The 18,900-nt window shown below is 38.9% G+C and overlaps 1 protein-coding gene across 1 annotated transcript in view; it reads right to left on the reverse strand.

The window, feature by feature from the left end:
• The window catches only part of PTPRN2 (protein tyrosine phosphatase receptor type N2), a 721,223-nt gene that overhangs the window by 443,397 nt on the left and 258,926 nt on the right, over positions 1 to 18,900 (reverse strand). The window contains exon 10 of the mRNA XM_075827406.1: positions 75 to 161. Within this exon, the coding sequence (XP_075683521.1) occupies positions 75 to 161 (87 nt within the window). The remainder of the gene's footprint in view (positions 1 to 74; positions 162 to 18,900) is intronic.

Below are 18,900 nucleotides of genomic sequence, written 5' to 3' on the forward strand. Positions count from 1 at the left end.
GCGATAGAAATCATACTGCAATGGAGAGCTTACTGAGGAATAAAATATGAACGCGGGTAGATAATGAAACCTACCTGACATCACTAAACACATTCATCTGCTGTTTCAGGAGCACGGCCACCTCGTTTAATAATTCCAGACCCTTCTCCACAGTCAGGGGGCTGTTAAGAGTGAGCAGAGAAAAAGCATTAGCAAAAAAATGGAACTCATCAATAGGCGAAAGGCTTAAATCCCAAAAGAGTTATCACCTTGGCCTTTCAGGATATAAAAGCCATAGCTTGCTATATTCCTGTCACATTGAGAGTGTGATATCTAGGGAATAGGGACCAGGTGCTTTGGAGAGAATGATGAATCACCTGAATTTTCCAGCAATAGGAGAAACAATATAGTGTAAATGAAATCCTTAGGAAGTGTGATATGTCCCCAATCATGCAAAGATGAACTGTCATATGTGTATACTATATATATATATATATATATATATATATACATATATACATATCAATATATATATATATATATATATATATATATATATATATATATATATATATAATAAAATTATTCATGTGATCTGATCTTCTTGAGACCTTACCGATCGGCAAGTAGAGTACATATATATATACCGTGAATGCCTGCAAGTAGAGTACATATATATACCTGAATGCCGTGTATAAACACAAGAAGGCATCTACACCCAAAAAGGGACAATTTTGATCACATAAGTTAAAGACAATATAATATTATGTATTCACAAAAAGTATAACTAAATAGATATATATGAAATAGATGATAGATAGATAGAGAGAGAGATAGAGAGAGAGAGAGAGAGAGAGAGAGAGAGAGAGAGAGATAGATAGATAGATAGATAGATAGATAGATAGATAGATAGATAGATAGATAGATAGATAGATAGATAGATAGATAGATAGATAGATAGATAGATAGATAGATAGATAGATAAATGTTTACTAATTACTTTGTTTAAAACAAGTTTCCCACAAACGTACAGACAGAATTGCAAAAGGGGTACATTAAGATATAGGCAGAAATTGTGTGGTATACAGTGAAACATTTAAGGATTGAGAAGGTGGTAATAAATGAGAGATGGTCAGCTGGTTGGCCTGCAAGTTAACAACTCCTGAATGATTCTACTGACTGCACTGTATCCTGGAGAGAAAGGGGTCTAACTTAGAAGGAACTGAAGGTAGAAGTTATATAGTGAGACATTCTGGACAGATGTCCTAGGTTTTTAAATGTTATCTAATTTAACCATGTGTTTGTAATACCAGAAATGGTATTCTAAGGCGCAGTACAGGTGTTTTTGACGCGTTTTTGATGCTTTTGTTAATGCGTTTTTGATGCATTTTCGGCACTTTTTATAATTAGGATTCCCATTGACTATGGGAATTAGGCGCCCTTTATGCGCATTACCGGCCCGTTTTTGGCATGTTTTACGTGCCAGGAATTGATCTGATGCTTCTTTTTTTTACACGACGCGTTTTTTTAAACACACGCGTGCAAAAAAATGCGTTGTATGCCCATTGATGTAAATGGAAAGCTTAAAGCATGTGTATTTGACGCATTTTTGACGTGTTTTTCGGCGCGCAAAATGGTGAAAATATGCGTCTAATACATGCCATGTGAACAAGGCCTTAAAGGAACCCTAAACATAGAAAGATCACACACAAAAAAAAATACCACAGCAATTCCTTTTTAATCTCCTCTTTTCCGTTGGTCCTATAATGTCTCATATTGCAATTATAACTGAGAAATATGGACCTCGTGGAACAAGTTAAAGAGCACTGGGGTGATATTCTGGCGATGTCTAGCACTCTGTCCTTAAATATTGCGCAACGGAGGTCACAACTTTTTTTGCTACATAGGGTGTATAGGACTCTGTGGCTTCTACAAAACATGGGTTCTACAAAAAATGGGGGTGAGAGAGGATGCTAAATATCCTAAATGCCCAGAGGAAAAATCGGACATCCTACACATCTTTTGGACTTGTGGGGCTTTAAGAGCTTTGTGGGGAGAGGTATTGGCCTTGGTTGGAACAGTGTATAATGTGAGTCTCCCGGTAGGCCCGAAAGTGCTAATTCTGGGATATGTAGGTGACCTGGACAGGAATAAGATGGAATGTTTGGCAATCGCTAAGATACTATATCAAGTTAGAAAAACTATAGCTAAGCATTGGCTAGATGCTGGATCACCAACGCAAAGGGAAATCACTCGGGCAATTAATCACACCATCTTAATAGAACAAAAAATATATTATAAGGGATGGATTCCTTAAAAAATTTGAAAAACAATGGGGCAAGTGGATTGAACGCCCAGAGCTAGGGTCTATGGAGGTGTTCAGACTACGAAGGTCAATATGAGGGATGGTTGGAGATGGTGGATATGTGTGAAAAACGGGTAGTGATGGGGTCCTAACTCTTCCAAAGATAGCAACCATATGTAACATTGGATGATATATGTCAAGGCTCCTTCGGATCAGGAAATATATTGGGGGACTGGGGATATATACCGGGGCAACAAGTGGAGGTGATTGTGAATTGCTTGGGACACCCAATTTATCTACTTCTCTGTTTTACGTGGCTCTATGATGATAGCTAAGGGTATAGGTTACTGGAAAGGGACTGTGCTGGGGGGAGTGGGACGTTGAGGGGGGGGTATGTTTTTGTTACTTGCTTTGTATGATATGTGTTATCTCAAAGGTTGATATTGCTTTTATTAGCTGTTTACTATATTGAGAAACTTTGTCAATAAACTTGATCTGATTTAAAAAAAGAAACAACTGAGAAATATGGCAATCAGACTCCAAATATGGCAATCGGAATCAATCCCTGGATCAACGACCCATCTCCAGAAATCTAGCACGTATAACTTGTAATATTATTACAATCGAGAAAGATATCCAGACCCTTTTGTGCTGAGAAAATAGTGTGTAACGATAATTTCTGTACTGTGCAGCATAAAATGTTGGCGCTATATAAGCAATGGAAGTATAGTGGTATGAAAAAATATTTGCCCCTCATCCGATTTCTTCTATTTTTGCTAGTTTGTAACATTTAAATGTTTCAGATCATGCAACTAATATAAGATAAAGACACCACAAGAAAAAATACAAAATGCAGATTTTGAACTATCATTTCATTTATGGAGGATAAAGACTTATTCAAAACCTTTATCACCCACGTGAAAAAGTAATTGCCCCTCTAAACCTGCAATCAAAAAATTGCAATAACTTGTGATAAATCTTTAAATCACTGCGGGGCATTTTTCGCCCACTCTTCTTTGCAAAGTTGTTGTAATTCGGCTACATTGGAGGGTTTTCGAGCATTAACTGCTGGTTTAAGGCATTGCCACAGCATCAGGACTTTGACTCGACCAATTTAAAACCATAATTTTTTAACCATTTAGAGGTGGACTTGCTTGTGTGCTTTAGATCATTGTCCTGCTGCATAACACAACTGCGCTTGAGCTTTAAGTCACGAAATGATGTGCGGACATAATCCTTGATAGAGGGCAGAATTCATGTTCCACCTTTGGTTCATCAGTCCACAGAATATTATCCAAAAAGTCTTGGGGGCCATCTAGATGGTTTTTGGCAAATGCAAGACAAGCCTTTGTGTTTTTCTTTGGTCAGCAGTGGTTTGCGCTTTGCACTCCCCCCGTATACCATTTTTATCCAGTGTCTTTCTTATTGAGAAATCGTGTACATTGACCTTAACTGAGGGATGTGAAGGCTTAGAGTTCTTTAGATGTTCACCTGGGTTCTTTTGTGACCTCCTGGATGAGTTGTCGATGCGCTATTGGTAAAATATGGTAGGCCATCCACTCCTGGGAAGGTTCACCACTGTTCCAAGTTTTCTTCATTTGTAGATAAAGCTCTCACTGTGGTTCGCTGGAGTCCCAGAGCTTTCAAAATGGCTTTGTAACCCTTTCCAGACTGGTAGATTTCAAGGACTTTGTTTGGTATCTATAGTTGAATTTCTTTAGAACGTGGCTTTATGTGCTTCTTTTTGAGACTCTAGCCGGCTTCACATTGCCAGACAGGTTCTATTTAGGTGATGTATAGATTCAACATGTCTAGTAGTAATCATGCCTGGTTTGGCTAGTGAAATAAAATTTGGTTAACTGGTTGATTTAGTAGCTTAGGGTAACGAATACTATTTCACATAGGGTCATGTAGGCCTGAACAGAATTTTTCCTTCAATTAATTAAAGTATAATTTAAAAACAGAATTTTGTATTTACTTTGGTTATCTTTGTCTAATATTAAAAGTGGTTTGGTGATCTGAAATATTCTAGTATGACAAATATACAAAAATAGAATACTGTTTAACAACACTCTAAATAGATAAAGTATATTTAATAATATTTTGTGTGTTAATAGACACGCACATCACACTGGGTCACCCATTAGTTTTCCAAACATGATTAAACAGTATCTTCAGAAGGGCCCTACATTTAATGGCCACCTATAAATTCTTTGAAATGACAAATCTAGACCAGGTCTGACGGTCTCAAATGGTGGTCCAGGTATCCTGAAATGACCCCTCATTTTTTTGTGCCCTCTTTAGATCAAATCTTTGGTATAGTTAGTGACGTCATATCACATTGTATTATCTTTTGTTATCCATAGGACTGAATTCTTGTAAAAGAAACAAATGATGCATTCAGCTCAGCTACATCTGTACATCCATTTTTTAATGTGCTTTGTATTTCTCATTCTGTCTCTAGATAAACGATTGGGTTTATTTTTTGTTTTTTGCTTCCATTTTAATTAAAGCTTTTCTTTTCACGCTGTTATTGTGTCAATGTCTCCTGCATTTCCCTATTAGACTATTATTGTACCACCAACTCCCTGCTTGGCCTGGCATTGACAAGACAAGAATACTTTAAAGTAGGAGTGTAGAGCAGCTGCAAAACGTAATGCTCATTTTCGGGTTCTCCCAGCTTTCATAGAGTTAAAAAAAAAGGAAAAAACATTAAAAGCACGGGTTTTAAAATAGAGGGAATATTGTATTTATTATGTTGTTCTAGCAGAAATAAGGGGTTTATTTTTACACACAGTGGGTGAGGAAGCGATTGCTAAGCGGAACACAGCAGTGGAAGGTCAGATCCCAGCAGTTTGCGCAAAAGGAACTTGAAAAGGCATTCATTGCTTGCGGATTGACGTCACACGTTATCTGTATGGAATAGATGTATGGAATTAGCAAAAAATAAAATACAGTCTATTCATCTCCAGCCTCAGTGGCCTTACATCTAGAAATAGCGACTTTTCTGACCTATGCTGTGATCTTCTGGGCTCCATGCTCACACTAAGTAGCTGCCCACGGGTAATTATTGTGTACACAGCAGCTCATCGGAAGCATGAAATAAGCAGCCGCCATTGCACGATGTTCTAGAGCTTTCCATCTCAATTGTCAGACTAAATATTATTTCTAAATTGAAAGGCGCAGCGCTAACAGGCAATTTATAGGAGACAAATTATGTCATTTTCAGCCGCTATCCTTTTCTCTAACAAGCATTTCCCAGAGACCATTTGTGCTGCCACCAAATAGCACTAAAGACTAAATTGAACAAATGTAGATGGGTCTTTTCTTACAACAATACTTATCCAAAGTTGGGGATGGTGGACACAATATCATCTCAGTTGAAAAAGTTCAGCTTAGGTCATGTAATATAGCAGTCTGAATTCCCATAAAATGTTATCATGCTCACGGTCAGGTCTACAATATCTACTAGGAAGGGATTATAGTTGCCTAGAATAGCTCCATAGATAAAAACCCTTATGGTGTCCTTTCCCATATCCCCACATGCCCCCATCACTAGATTTATATAGAAGTAGAGGATTGCCATTAAAGAGGATTTCCATCCAATTTTATCCTCAAACGGGTTCTCCAAACACAGCCACAACGGCATTTAGTTGGGCTTGACGTCACCACTCGGAGAGGCAGCAGAAGCAGCGGGCCACCGCAGTGGAACCAGTGTGTTTTCATGACTAAGTATATTTTTAAAAAAATTATTTCCCGACATCAAGCAAGGGATTCTGACATCTACAGAAAAAATGGATGTGTTACAAAAAGTTCGCTCACCACATTTCCACTGTGTTTCCACTGCGTTAGTTGGTGCAAGTCGAATACACATGACCTAATAAACCATTTAACTTTTATACTGAGTGCTGGATACATCTTCATCATTCACCTCCATTCTGACATCTAACCAGATCTTGGAAACTCACATATATATACACTACCATTCAAAAGTTTGGGGTCACCCAGACAATTTTGTGTTTTCCATGAAAACTCACACTTATATTTATCAAATGAGTTGCAAAATGACTAGAAAATATAGTCAAGACATTGACAAGGTTAGAAATAATGATTTTTATTTGAAATAATAATTTTCTCCTTCAAACTTTGCTTTCGTCAAAGAATGCTCCATTTGCAGCAATTACAGCATTGCAGACCTCTGGCATTCTAGCTGTTAATTTGCTGAGGTAATCGGGAGAAATTTCACCCCATGCTTCCAGAAGCCCCTCCCACAAGTTGGATTGGCTTGATGGGCACTTCTTGTGTACCATACGGTCAAGCTGCTCCCACAACAGCTCTATGCGGTTGAGATCTGGTGACTGCGCTGGCCACTCCATTACAGATAGAATACCAGCTGCCTGCTTCTTCCCTAAATAGTTCTTGCATAATTTGGAGGTGTGCTTTGGGTCATTGTCTTGTTGTAGGATGAAATTGCCTCCAATCAAGCTGTGTCCACAATGTATGGCATGGCGTTGCAAAGTGGAGTGATAGCCTTCCTTATTCAAAATCCCTTTTACCTTGTACAAATCTCCCACTTTAGGAGTGGCCAGTGCAGTCATCAGATCTCAACCCCATAGAGCAGTTGTGGGAGCAGCTTGACCGTATGGTACGCAAGAAGTGCCCATCAAGCCAATCCAAATTGTGGGAGGGCCTTCTGGAAGCATCGGGTGAAATTTCTCCCAATTACCTCAGCAAATTAACAGCTAGAATGCCAAAGGTCTGCAATGCTGTAATTGCTGCAAATGGAGCATTCTTTGACGAAAGCAAAGTTTGAAGGAGAAAATTATTATTTCAAATAAAAATCATTATTTCTAACCTTGTCAATGTCTTGACTATATTTTCTAGTCATTTTGCTACTCATTTGATAAATATAAGTGTGAGTTTTCATGGAAAACACAAAATTGTCTGGGTGACCCCAAACTTTTGAATGGTAGTGTATATATATATATATATATATATATATATATATATATATATATATATATATATATATATAAAATACACACACACACATATATATATATATATATACAGTGAAGGAAATAAGTATTTGATCCCTTGCTGATTTTGTAAGTTTGCCAACTGTCAAAGACATGAACAGTCTAGAATTTTTAGGCTAGGTTAATTTTACCAGTGAGAGATAGATTATATATAAAAAAAAAAAAGAAAATCACATTGTCAAAATTATATATATTTATTTGCATTGTGCACAGAGAAATAAGTATTTGATCCCCTACCAACCATTAAGAGTTCAGCCTCCTCCAGACCAGTTACACGCTCCAAATCAACTTGGTGCCTGCATTAAGGACAGCTGTCTTAAATGGTCACCTGTATGAAAGACTTCTGTCCACAGACTCAATTAATCAGTCTGACTCTAACCTCTACAACATGGGCAAGACCAAAGAGCTTTCTAAGGATGTCAGGGACAAGATCATAGACCTGCACAAGGCTGGAATGGGCTACAAAACCATAAGTAAGACGCTGGGTGAGAAGGAGACAACTGTTGGTGCAATAGTAAGAAAACGGAAGACATACAAAATGACTGTCAATCGACATCGATCTGGGGCTCGTTGCAAAAACTCACCTCGTGGGGTATCCTTGATCCTGAGGAAGGTGAGAGCTCAGCTGTAAACTACACGGGGGGAACTTGTTAATGATCTCAAGGCAGCTGGGACCACAGTCACCAAGAAAACCATTGGTAACACATTACGCCGTAATGGCTTAAAATCCTGCAGTGCCCGCAAGGTCCCCCTGTTCAAGAAGGCACATGTACAGGCCCATCTGAAGTTTGCAAATGAACATCTGGATGATTCTGAGAGTGATTGGGAGAAGGTGCTGTGGTCAGATGAGACTAAAATTGAGCTATTTGGCATTAACTCTACTCGCCGTGTTTGGAGGAAGAGAAATGCTGCTTATGACCCAAAGAACACCGTCCCCACTGTCAAGCATGGAGGTGGAAACATTATGTTTTGGGGGTGTTTCTCTGCTAAGGGCACAGGACTTCTTCACTGCATCAATGGGAGAATGGATGGAGCCATGTACCGTCAAATCCTGAGTGACAACCTCCTTCCCTCCACCAGGACATTAAAAATGGCTTGTGGCTGGGTCTTCCAGCACGACAATGACCCGAAACATACAGCCAAGGCAACAAAGGTGTGGCTCAAAAAGAAGCACATTAAGGTCATGGAGTGGCCTAGACAGTCTCCAGACCTTAATCCCATCGAAAACTTATGGAGGGAGCTGAAGATCCGAGTTGCCAAGCGACAGCCTCAAAATCTTAATGATTTACAGATGATCTGCAAAGAGGAGTGGGCCAAAATTCCATCTAACATGTGTGCAAACCTCATCATCAACTACAAAAAACATCTGACTGCTGTGCTTGCCAGCAAGGGTTTTGCCACCAAGTATTAAGTCTTGTTTGCCAAAGGGATCAATTACTTATTTCTCTGTGCACAATGCAAATAAATATATATAATTTTGACAATGTGATTTTCTGTTTTTTTTTAAATATAATCTATCTCTCACTGGTAAAATTAACCTAGCCTAAAAATTCTAGACTGTTCATGTCTTTGACAGTGGGCAAACTTACAAAATCAGCAAGGGATCAAATACTTATTTCCTTCACTGTATATATCTATATATATATATATATATATAGAGAGAGAGAGAGAGAGAGAGAGAGAGATAGGGGATAACCTGCTAAAATGATCTCTGATATGTTACAGATGCAGGTAAGTTATGTCATTTTGCAAAGCCACGGATTTCCAAATAAAGGGGAACAAACATTTTTAACTTTCAGGGTTTATTCACATTGCGTTTGCAGTGTACGTTGGAGGTAAAAATCAGGATGATTTCCTGATGTATGACTCCGACAGAAGTCGCCAACGTATCCCACTGTATAGCCATACATCACCTATAGGCTCTCATGTTAAAATAAATGCATACTGTATTGGTTTTTTAACTGGATGCATCTGTATGGAATAGCGTAGTCAACTACACTATTTCATACAGTTAAAAAAAGGGATCCTGACGTAGACTGGCCAGACTAATGCCAAAAGGACACTCTTTTGGAATCCATCGGGTGAAAGGGGCCTATGGATATGTGAACGTACACTGAAAGCTACACTGTGAATATACCCTTATTGATCATTGTTTGGAATTGTGTTACCATAACATATTTATCAGTATTTGCCATAAAATAATGTACTGCACATTGAATTTGCGGATCATGGATATTCAGCAGAAGATCAAGTTCATATAATATCTTTGGAATTGTAATGACAAATAGTTTTGTTTAAGAGACACTTGTTTTCTTCTAAATGACCATACAAAATGAAGAATTTTGCAGTTGCAGTAGTAATTTTCTTTGGATTAGCAGTTTACTCAATTATTCTAAAAAAAATTAAATTTCAAATAAAAAGAAATAAAAGATTCTATATTTAAGCAGTATTAGCAATTTAGAAAAAAAAAAAGCTAAATAATATTTATGGAAGTCAATATATTTGTATTTAATATCCAAATTAAGCTTTTCCAATTTTAACATATTTATTGGCTGCCACAGTATCCATGCTCCTCACGTTGTTCATTTTCCCCTGTGGGCGTGAGGAACACATGTCCTAACTCAACACAGATGCAAGTCTGAACCAATTACAACTCAGGTGACACTTTGTAAAAATCAATTTTAGGTACTCACCTGCGAAGGTCAGCAAAGATTACTAAAATTTAGAAAGGCTCCCTTAATGTAGTAATGGAGCAGAATGGATGGGAATTAACTCTCCAGGGCTATTAGAGGAGAGAAGATCTAGATGTGTCATATGGAATTCACATCAAAATACGTCCCAATTTCCTTGTCTGCTGCACAGATTTAGCAAGAAATAAGAGGTGACAAGCTAAACTGATCCAGGTTACATGATACTGTCATATAAATTAGATATTGGATTAGCCAATGTGCACCGTGTAGAGTCATAACAAGAACGCAGCTAGGGACATTGAGATATATTATTTTGTACACATTTTAAATGAGTGGAAACGCTTACCAAGAATACAATTTTTTTTCTCATTTAAAGAGGACCTGTCACTAGGTCATATAATTTGAACTGGTTTACTGACCTGAATAGCGGTGTCTCCCTGATTTCAGCGCTGTTGTTCTTTCTTTCCTGGACCCCCTGTTCCAGAGATATGGTGTACTGTTGTGTTGGTTTCCTATATGCTAATTTGCTGTAGTTAGCCAACGGGGTGGAGCTAGCTTCCCTGCCTCTGATGCAGACCAATCAGCGCGAGGCAGCTTGAGGATAGTTCACGCCCTGTTGGCTAGCAAATTAGCATATAGGGAGCCAACACAACAGTGGAACGGAAGGGTCCATGGAAAAAAAACAGCGCTAGAATCAGGGAGGCAGCACTATTCAGGTCAGTAAACCAGTTCAACTTATATGACCTAGTGACAGGTCCTCTTTAAGTTCGGCTTGGGAAGTTTTTAGGGTAGCTCTAAGTTGTCTGTCCAAGCCCGGTTTGAGACCATATATCGCCTAGGACAAGACAATGCCTTACAGTCATGTCAAGGACAGACATACTGTACCAGGTCCTTTATTCCTAAAATAAAGGATGCCATTGATCAGTAAAATAGGCCAATGGGGTAAGGATCTACTCTACCAGTGGGAAGCCATCTGTCTATGGCCTTCAGCTCTCCACATGTGGCCGAGTTCTACACGTTTGTAATCGGCCTAATACACAGGTAGAATATCATGATCTCTACCTTGGTGCCTAGTTCATGGAGTTTACCTGTGCAGAGCGCTTAACAGAATTATTTACCACTCAAGGACACTTCCTAAGAACACATGATTAAATAGTACATGGAAATATATTAGTTAATGTTTCCTTGGTCAGTCTTTTTTATATTTCAGTTACCTGGTAAAGATTTATTGATTCTGACAAAGATGTTTTGATGCTCGGTTACCTAAAAATGTCATTATTAAACTTTTCAATCTATTTCAATTAGTAGCCAGCTTTTACTGTGTTATCTGCAAATGAATTCTCCGGATAGATCCTTCAATGTGGGTTCGATAACTGCTTTATATGCGAGTGTGTTTACTGGTTGAAAGGCCAACGATCCATTTTCATTTTTGTATGGAAAATTCTGCTTTGCATCAAATATTCTATGGTCACATTGTATGGTTGCATGAAGCAATAGTTCGCCAAATGTAATCATTACAATAACTGGTGTGTGTATATGAGTAAAGTGGTCACAGATAACAGAACAAAAAAGGGAGAGATTTAATATTACAGGGGCACCATACAGGCAGCGCGTCGGTCTCTCCCCTGGGCAGTGTGCGCCAGATATATCAACAGGACGAACCCCCTGTGGATTAATCTGTTGTAGGGGGAAAACAAAGTCAGGTTGGAACTTGAGTTGTTTTTCAACAATTTCCTAGTAAGAAAAGCGACAGAGATGTTTAGTAAATGAGTTGCGTTTAACGTGGCTTTCAAGCATTGTTCACTTTTTTAGACTCGTTCATATGCATTGTCAAAGTGGCATAAAGGCTTCATAAATACGGCGTTCGGTCTGAACGCCAACATTTTTTATGTAATTATGGCAGAAAACTGGCTAAGACTGATTGAACATGTATATTTTATGCATAAAGTATTAGAATCATATGGCCAGAGACGTACTATGGAGCTCCTAGGGCCAAATGCAATATCTGTAATGGTGTCCCCAAAGGGTGCAGCTATTGGGGGTGCAGAGATGGCAGTTGAATGAGGCATCTGTTGCCACATAAGAAGACATTAGTATTATAAATGGCATATGGTATGCGCGGGCACCGTCACAGGTTTTGCATAGAGGTCCAAGAGCTTCAAGTTAATGCTCTGTCTCCCCCAAACAAGATGTGCCATGTACAGTACTGCTGTCCTCCTATGTGACACAGGGACAGTTGGCAGATCAGGCACCAGCGTCCAGCTGTGACTGCAACCTTTGCACCCATTAAGGTTACACCACTGTATATGATTTTGCAATATTGGTAATACGTTAGTGATCACAGGTGTTTCAACATTACCTGTCAAATGTCCACTAAATACACTTTAAGGATTATTACTGGTAACATTTTATATTAGTATAGTAGTAATTTTTAGTGATCATTTTTGTAATAATTTTTTCTGTTTCTTTGTCATTGATCATTATACATATGTTTTGTTTTCTTTCTTTAGAAGAATTTGCCTTTTTAATTTCTGACTTTAATTTGCTTTTTATTTTGCTTTTCTTCATTCTTCTTGCAGTAAATCATAATTGTTTTTATTTCTACGATCCACATGGCGTAAAAACACAATATTCTTCTCATAAAAAGGGCTGGGAGTCGGTCCCCACCGATCAGGTATTGATGGCCTATCCTGAGGAAGGTCCTGTTCGACTGAAATGTCGCACGGGTGATTAAAAAGCTAACATATGTTGGAAGTGCTGTCTCTTCGTCTATTTAGTCTATCCTGAGGATAGGCCATCAATTTCTTATGACTTGACAACCCCTTTAAGATATATTTCCTATAGTGCTGACCCCTTTTTCTCCACCAAACCTCCAAGTTTTCTACCAACCTTTTCATCTCATTTGTTTCTATCCTCTATGTATTTTTAGTATGCTGGAGGATAATTAGGATCTGTCCTAGCCTTAGAGCAGGGGTCTCAAGCACGTGGCCTGCGGGCCGCATGCAGCCCCTGGGGCTGTCATCTGCGGCCCGCGGGACACAGAGCCGCTAGTATCGGCTCTGCTCCGAGACTCTGGAATTCCCTGACATCGCTGTCCACATATGAACAGCGATGTCTGGGGCTTCCCCAGAACCGGAGTCCCGGGAAGAGCGCTAGTACAGGCTCTGCTCCGGGAATCTGTGGAATTCCCTGACATCGCTGTCAACATATGGACAGTGTGTCAGGGTCTTCCTCAGAGCGGAGTCCCGGGCAGAGCGCTAGTATCGGCTCTGCTCCTGGATGCTGCGAAATTCCCTGACATCGCTGCCCATATATGGACAGTGTATCAGGGTCTTCCCCAGAGCGGAGTCCCGGGCAGAGCGTTAGTATCGGCTCTGCTCCGGGACGCTGCGGAATTCCCTGACATCGCTGCCCATATATGGACAGTGTGTCAGGGTCTTTCCCAGAGCGGAGTCCCGGGCAGAGCGCTATTATCGGCTCTTCTCCGGGACTCTTGGGAAGCCTCTGACATCGCTGTCCATACATCGACAATGATGTCAGGGGCTTCCCCAGAGCAGGAGTCCCAGTGATGTCAGGAGCACAGCTGCAGTCCAGGTTTACAGGGGGCACTGCTGTGGCAGCATCTACAGGGGGCACTGCTGTGGCAGAATCTGCAGGGGGCACTGCTGTGGTGGCATCTACAGGGGGCACTGCTGTGGCAGGATCTACAGGGGGCACTGCTGTGGCGGCATCTACAGGGGGCACTGCTGTGGCGGCATCTACAGAGGGCACTGCTGTGACGGCATCTACAAGGGGCACTGCTGTGACGGCATCTACAGGGGGCACTGCTGTGGCGGCATCTACAGGGGGCACTGCTGTGGCGGCATGTACAGGGGGCACTGCTGTGTCGGCATCTACAGGGGGCACTGCTGTGGCAGCATCTACACAGGGCACTGCTGTGGCAGCATCTACACAGGGCACTGCTGTGGCAGCATCTACACAGGGCTCTGCGGCAGCATCCACCGAGGGCTGCCCAATCTTGACATGTGCGCTAACTGAGCTGCCGGACTGCATTTAGTGACACTTAAACTGGAAAGCTGGATTGTTGAAATAAGCACGTGGAGAAATCTCTCAAATTTTAAACCTAGCGGTATTATTATAGCAATATAGTGTTATAGTAGTTCAAATAACTAATTGATTAACAATAATTTTGTATTGTATCAAATTTGAAATTCATGCGGCCCGACCACTTCACATTTTTTCACAAACTCGGCCCACTTACCCGGCCGAGTTTGAGACCCCTGACTTAGAGCATACTTATCACCTTAACATCTATATGAGTGATAACGTTTCTTGGCTCATGGGTTGTTTTTAGAATATGGGCTATGTGTTTTTAATAAAGGTTATTTTCATTATTAGGAATTATGTGAATAGAATAATTCAATACCTTCTGTTAGTAGTGTGGAAAATCGGGTTGGTTGATTTATAGGCAAATTGTGTTTTGTAATATTATTCTATGTCGTCTAACGATCGCTGGTTCAAGTTTAATAAAATGTGTAAAAAAAAGTTTAATACAGTTTTTAGTAGCATAAAAAAAATAAAAAATATTAAAAGTAAAAAAAACCTTTTCCCATTTTTCCTCTGAAGTAATGTAAAAAATATACCAGTTGGTATTGCTGCGTCCCTTAAAGCCTGAACTATTACAATATATCATTATTTAATGCGCACTGTGAACACCGTAAAAAGAAAAATATAAAACACCAGAATCTCAATATTTTGGTCACTTCATATCCCACAAAAAAATGTAATAAAAAGTGCTAAAAAAAAGTCTCATGTAGCCCAAAATGATACCAATAGAAATTAAAGCTCACCCCGCAAAATATAAGCCCTGATACCGCTCAATTGACGTTAAAATAAAAAAGTTATGGCTCTCAGAATGTGGAGACAAACCACAAATTTTATTTTTAACAATTAGTTTCTTCTTTGTAAAAGTGGTAAAACATAAAAAAACCTATATAAATTTAGTATCGCCGTAATCGTATTGACCAGTAGAATAAAGTTCTCATGCCATTTTTACAGTACAGTGAAAGCCGTAACAACGAAACCCCTCAAAATATTGGGGAATTGCTATTTTTTTCCTATTCCACGCCACAAAGATTTTTTTTCCAGTTTCGCAGTTTATTATATGATACAATAAATGTGCCGTGAAAAACTACAACTCGTCCCGCAAAAAACAAGCTGTCATATGGTTTTATCGAAGTAAAAATAAAAAAGTTATGGCTTTTGGAAGGTGGGGAGGAAAAAATTAATACGAAAATCCCAAAAATGGCTGTGACGAGAAAGGGTTAACATACATCATACTCCATCAGATGATATAGGACAACTGTATTTTCCTCGAAGAAGTCAATGGAGCCTGAAAGAATTGTATTTTTTTTTCGTGGAAAATACTAATGACAATACAAATACAAATATAGAATATCTCGATGTATACAAACCTCTGCCTCATGTTGTACAATTAGGGTATGTTCACACGGCATAAATGCCTGAAAAACGGCCGAAAAATTGGAAGCAGAACGCCTCCAAACATCTGCCCATTGATTTCAATGGGAAAAACAGCGTTCTGTTCCGACAGGCCGTCTTTTTGCAAAGAGTAAAAAAACAGCGGTGAAAAAAAAGTGCAGGTCACTTCTTGGGATGTTTTTGGAGGCGTTTTACATAGACTCTATTGAAAACAGCTCCAAAAACGGGCGTAAAAAAACGCACCGAAAAACGCTGCGAAAATCGCGAGTGGCTTAAAAAACGTCTGAAAATCAGCTGTTTTCCCTTGAAAACAGCTCCGTATTTTCAGACGTTTTTGAGTTTGTGTGTGAACATACCCTTACAATGCAAACGATGTCAATAAAACGGGTTTAAAAAAATATGGATGAAAAACCACTGAAACAATACACCAACTAATGAATAAAATGCTGATACAAATACAGAGCTAAGACAGAAAAAAAACACCTTCTACAACATATTACATGTCAGTATTTAACTCTCAAAATCAATACGCAAGTGTGAATGACGCCTTACTACGGTTTCTTTTATATTCTATGTAGAATTTTTTTTTTATAAAATAAGAATTGACAAATCCAAAAAGGATTACATGAATTGTATTTGAAAGACTTAGAAGACTTAGATGACCAGTTATATTTTATGAAACACATTTATATATATATATATTTGCTTATATAAATCTCCAGTGTTCAGAGTGCAGGAATCAATTTGACTCTCTCAATGGTGGAATCAAAAGCCATCTATTTCAAGGGTTCAGAAAGCACTAAAATAACTCAAAACGGCAAATCACCCCAACGAATCCCAAGCTTAGTCCCCTGATTATTTTACCAGCTGAAGATGAAGAGTCATTAAATTATTTTAGGCCAAGATGCAGGGAAACGGTGCTAAAATTACCTGGTGAAATTGCTGTACCCCTTTCAAGTGTTGTGAGGTCAATTTAAACATTACGGCTTGAGATACATCCCTGATAGAAATTCTTACCTCTGACTGAATGGAAAAATGGCTCATTTCATTTAACCTGGGGAAGCTCAGCAGAAAGAAGCAGACATTTCAGCACCATAGACTATAATAATGGATTTCAATCCCATGTCTCTTGGGTGTGATCAATCCGTCCAGTGAATAATAAACGTTGAACATTGCTTTATATGCAGCTGGCTGGAAAGTCACTTTTTGAAACAAAAGTAGGTATAGAAACGCACATAGCTCCTATTGTTCTTGTTAGATTTAACGGAGATGTGTGTTATAGGCCAATGACAAACAGCCCTGGTATCAATGAATTAACTGTAGAGACAGAGTGTAGTAAATCACGTTCACAAATCTTTTCTGGCTGTGTATATTTTGTAGTCTATGGCCAGAACTAGGACAATAAAACCTACAAATAGAACCACATATCTACAAAAAAAAATATGACTATATTTTTATAGACAGCACAAATCTTGACTATATATTTGGATATTATTCTGAGATGTCAGACATATCAGATCACAATAATAGAGGGGAGCAAGGACTCCATATCATGAATGAGCTGGTACCGGTGCTCATTTTCCACTGAGCAGGCATGGCATGAGCAGATACTTCACTACAATTGATGGGAAGTACAAAAACCTAAAATCACACTACTCAAGTTTCTATACCTGCCAATATGACACACCAATACTATAAAAAGTATACATTTTAGTGATTACAAAAACATAAAATGCATATTAAAATCTTTATCAAAGATGATTGCCACAGTGTGATAGATGGATGCCAGACAGGGGCAAAACTACAAACAGGCATAAATTCTGGACTGGTGAAGCCACAGCATGAAAGTATGTTCATTGAAAGGTGTAAATACAAGGTCAAAGGGAAAGCAAAAAACGGCCAAAATCTATTTGTAATAATATATATGCATAAAATTGTGTACCTCATACATAATGAAATAATGGCAAAAATATATGTGCATGAGACACATACACCATTAGGGGGTGTGCGTATCATGCACACAAACAGCCAAAAGCAAAAAATATAAATGAATTATTAAAGGGAAATTAGAGAAATGTTTTTTGCGGCCAGTATTCTCGGTTGCTACATACGTTCTCGTTATCGCAGCACTTGTAGTGAGGTGTTATTTCTTGTAGCCACTTGTGGGCTTATATTATAGTGTCTATTGGCACATCATGCGTGTTTTGTGCGGTATACCATTAGGAGGCTGCAATTATTTATGGTATAGCTACCTTTATTTAATATACAACGTCTTACCTCTATTGGCCACTAGTCACTTTTTCATTTTTCTTCTTTTATTTGTTCACTTACAGATAGCGCTGATACACTCACACATATATACATTCTTCTTCTGATTTGTCACTGTTTTTGTGTTTTCACTTACATATACTTTTTAAAAAAATTTTGCCTTTAAATTTTTTTCCCCACTATTTATGTCATTTCTAATTCCAGCAGATCTGGTGCGTTATATTGATTTTGAATAGATGTATTGCTTTGTGAAGGTTAGGGAATGTATAGGGACGGATAGGGACAGATTGCAATATTATACACTCATGTTCTTTTGCACGTTCTATGTAATACAAATACTTATGATTGTTTTATTATGTATTTGAATGTAACTTATGACGTTAATGTCATGTCCGTGAAGTAGCGCTAGATCGTAATGTGGTATTGTATTTTTTTCATATTCAAATTTTTATTGGTTTTTAATACAAACAGGTACAGAACATAGTGGTGAGAAGGCCCCATACACTAAAAGGAAAACAACAAATAAGGGCGAAGCCCAAACAGAAAAGTGTGCAACACATCCCATGACAGATGACATTATATATCGGCAGCATTAATATTCATAAGAAATAGGAGCATTGCATAAGAATGAAACAGAAAGATAACAGCTCAGTCTCCTACACAACATAAAGTATAACAGGAACTGATAAATGCAATCACAGGAAGCGAGGCACATTCCTTTAGACAGGGGAAGGGAAAGAATAGAGAAAGTACGGAGAAGGGGAAAGGAGAGAAAGGGTAGGAACAAGTCATGGGGAGCCTGGACTCCAGTTACGGATTATCATGAGTAAAAATAAAAAAGAGCAAGAGCAGCAATGCATATGGCAAAGGCATGGCGGAACAGCAAGGAACATCTCATAATAAGTCTCATAGGTGGGGGGGGGGTTCTCAAATTACTACATTAAAATAGGTGGAAGAAGAGAGGAACGTAATCCATTGAGACCATGTAGACGGGTATCTTGTAGAAGCAGCTGGGGAATGGGCCAGCAGGTGTTTCATTCTCTGTATCAAGGCAACCTCCTGAAACCACTCATCTAACATTGGGGGAACTGCCGTTTTCCACCTGTGTCGGATTACCGAT

The sequence above is a fragment of the Rhinoderma darwinii genome, chromosome 5 (assembly GCF_050947455.1).
Source record: "Rhinoderma darwinii isolate aRhiDar2 chromosome 5, aRhiDar2.hap1, whole genome shotgun sequence".
Taxonomy (NCBI): Eukaryota; Metazoa; Chordata; class Amphibia; order Anura; family Rhinodermatidae; genus Rhinoderma; species Rhinoderma darwinii.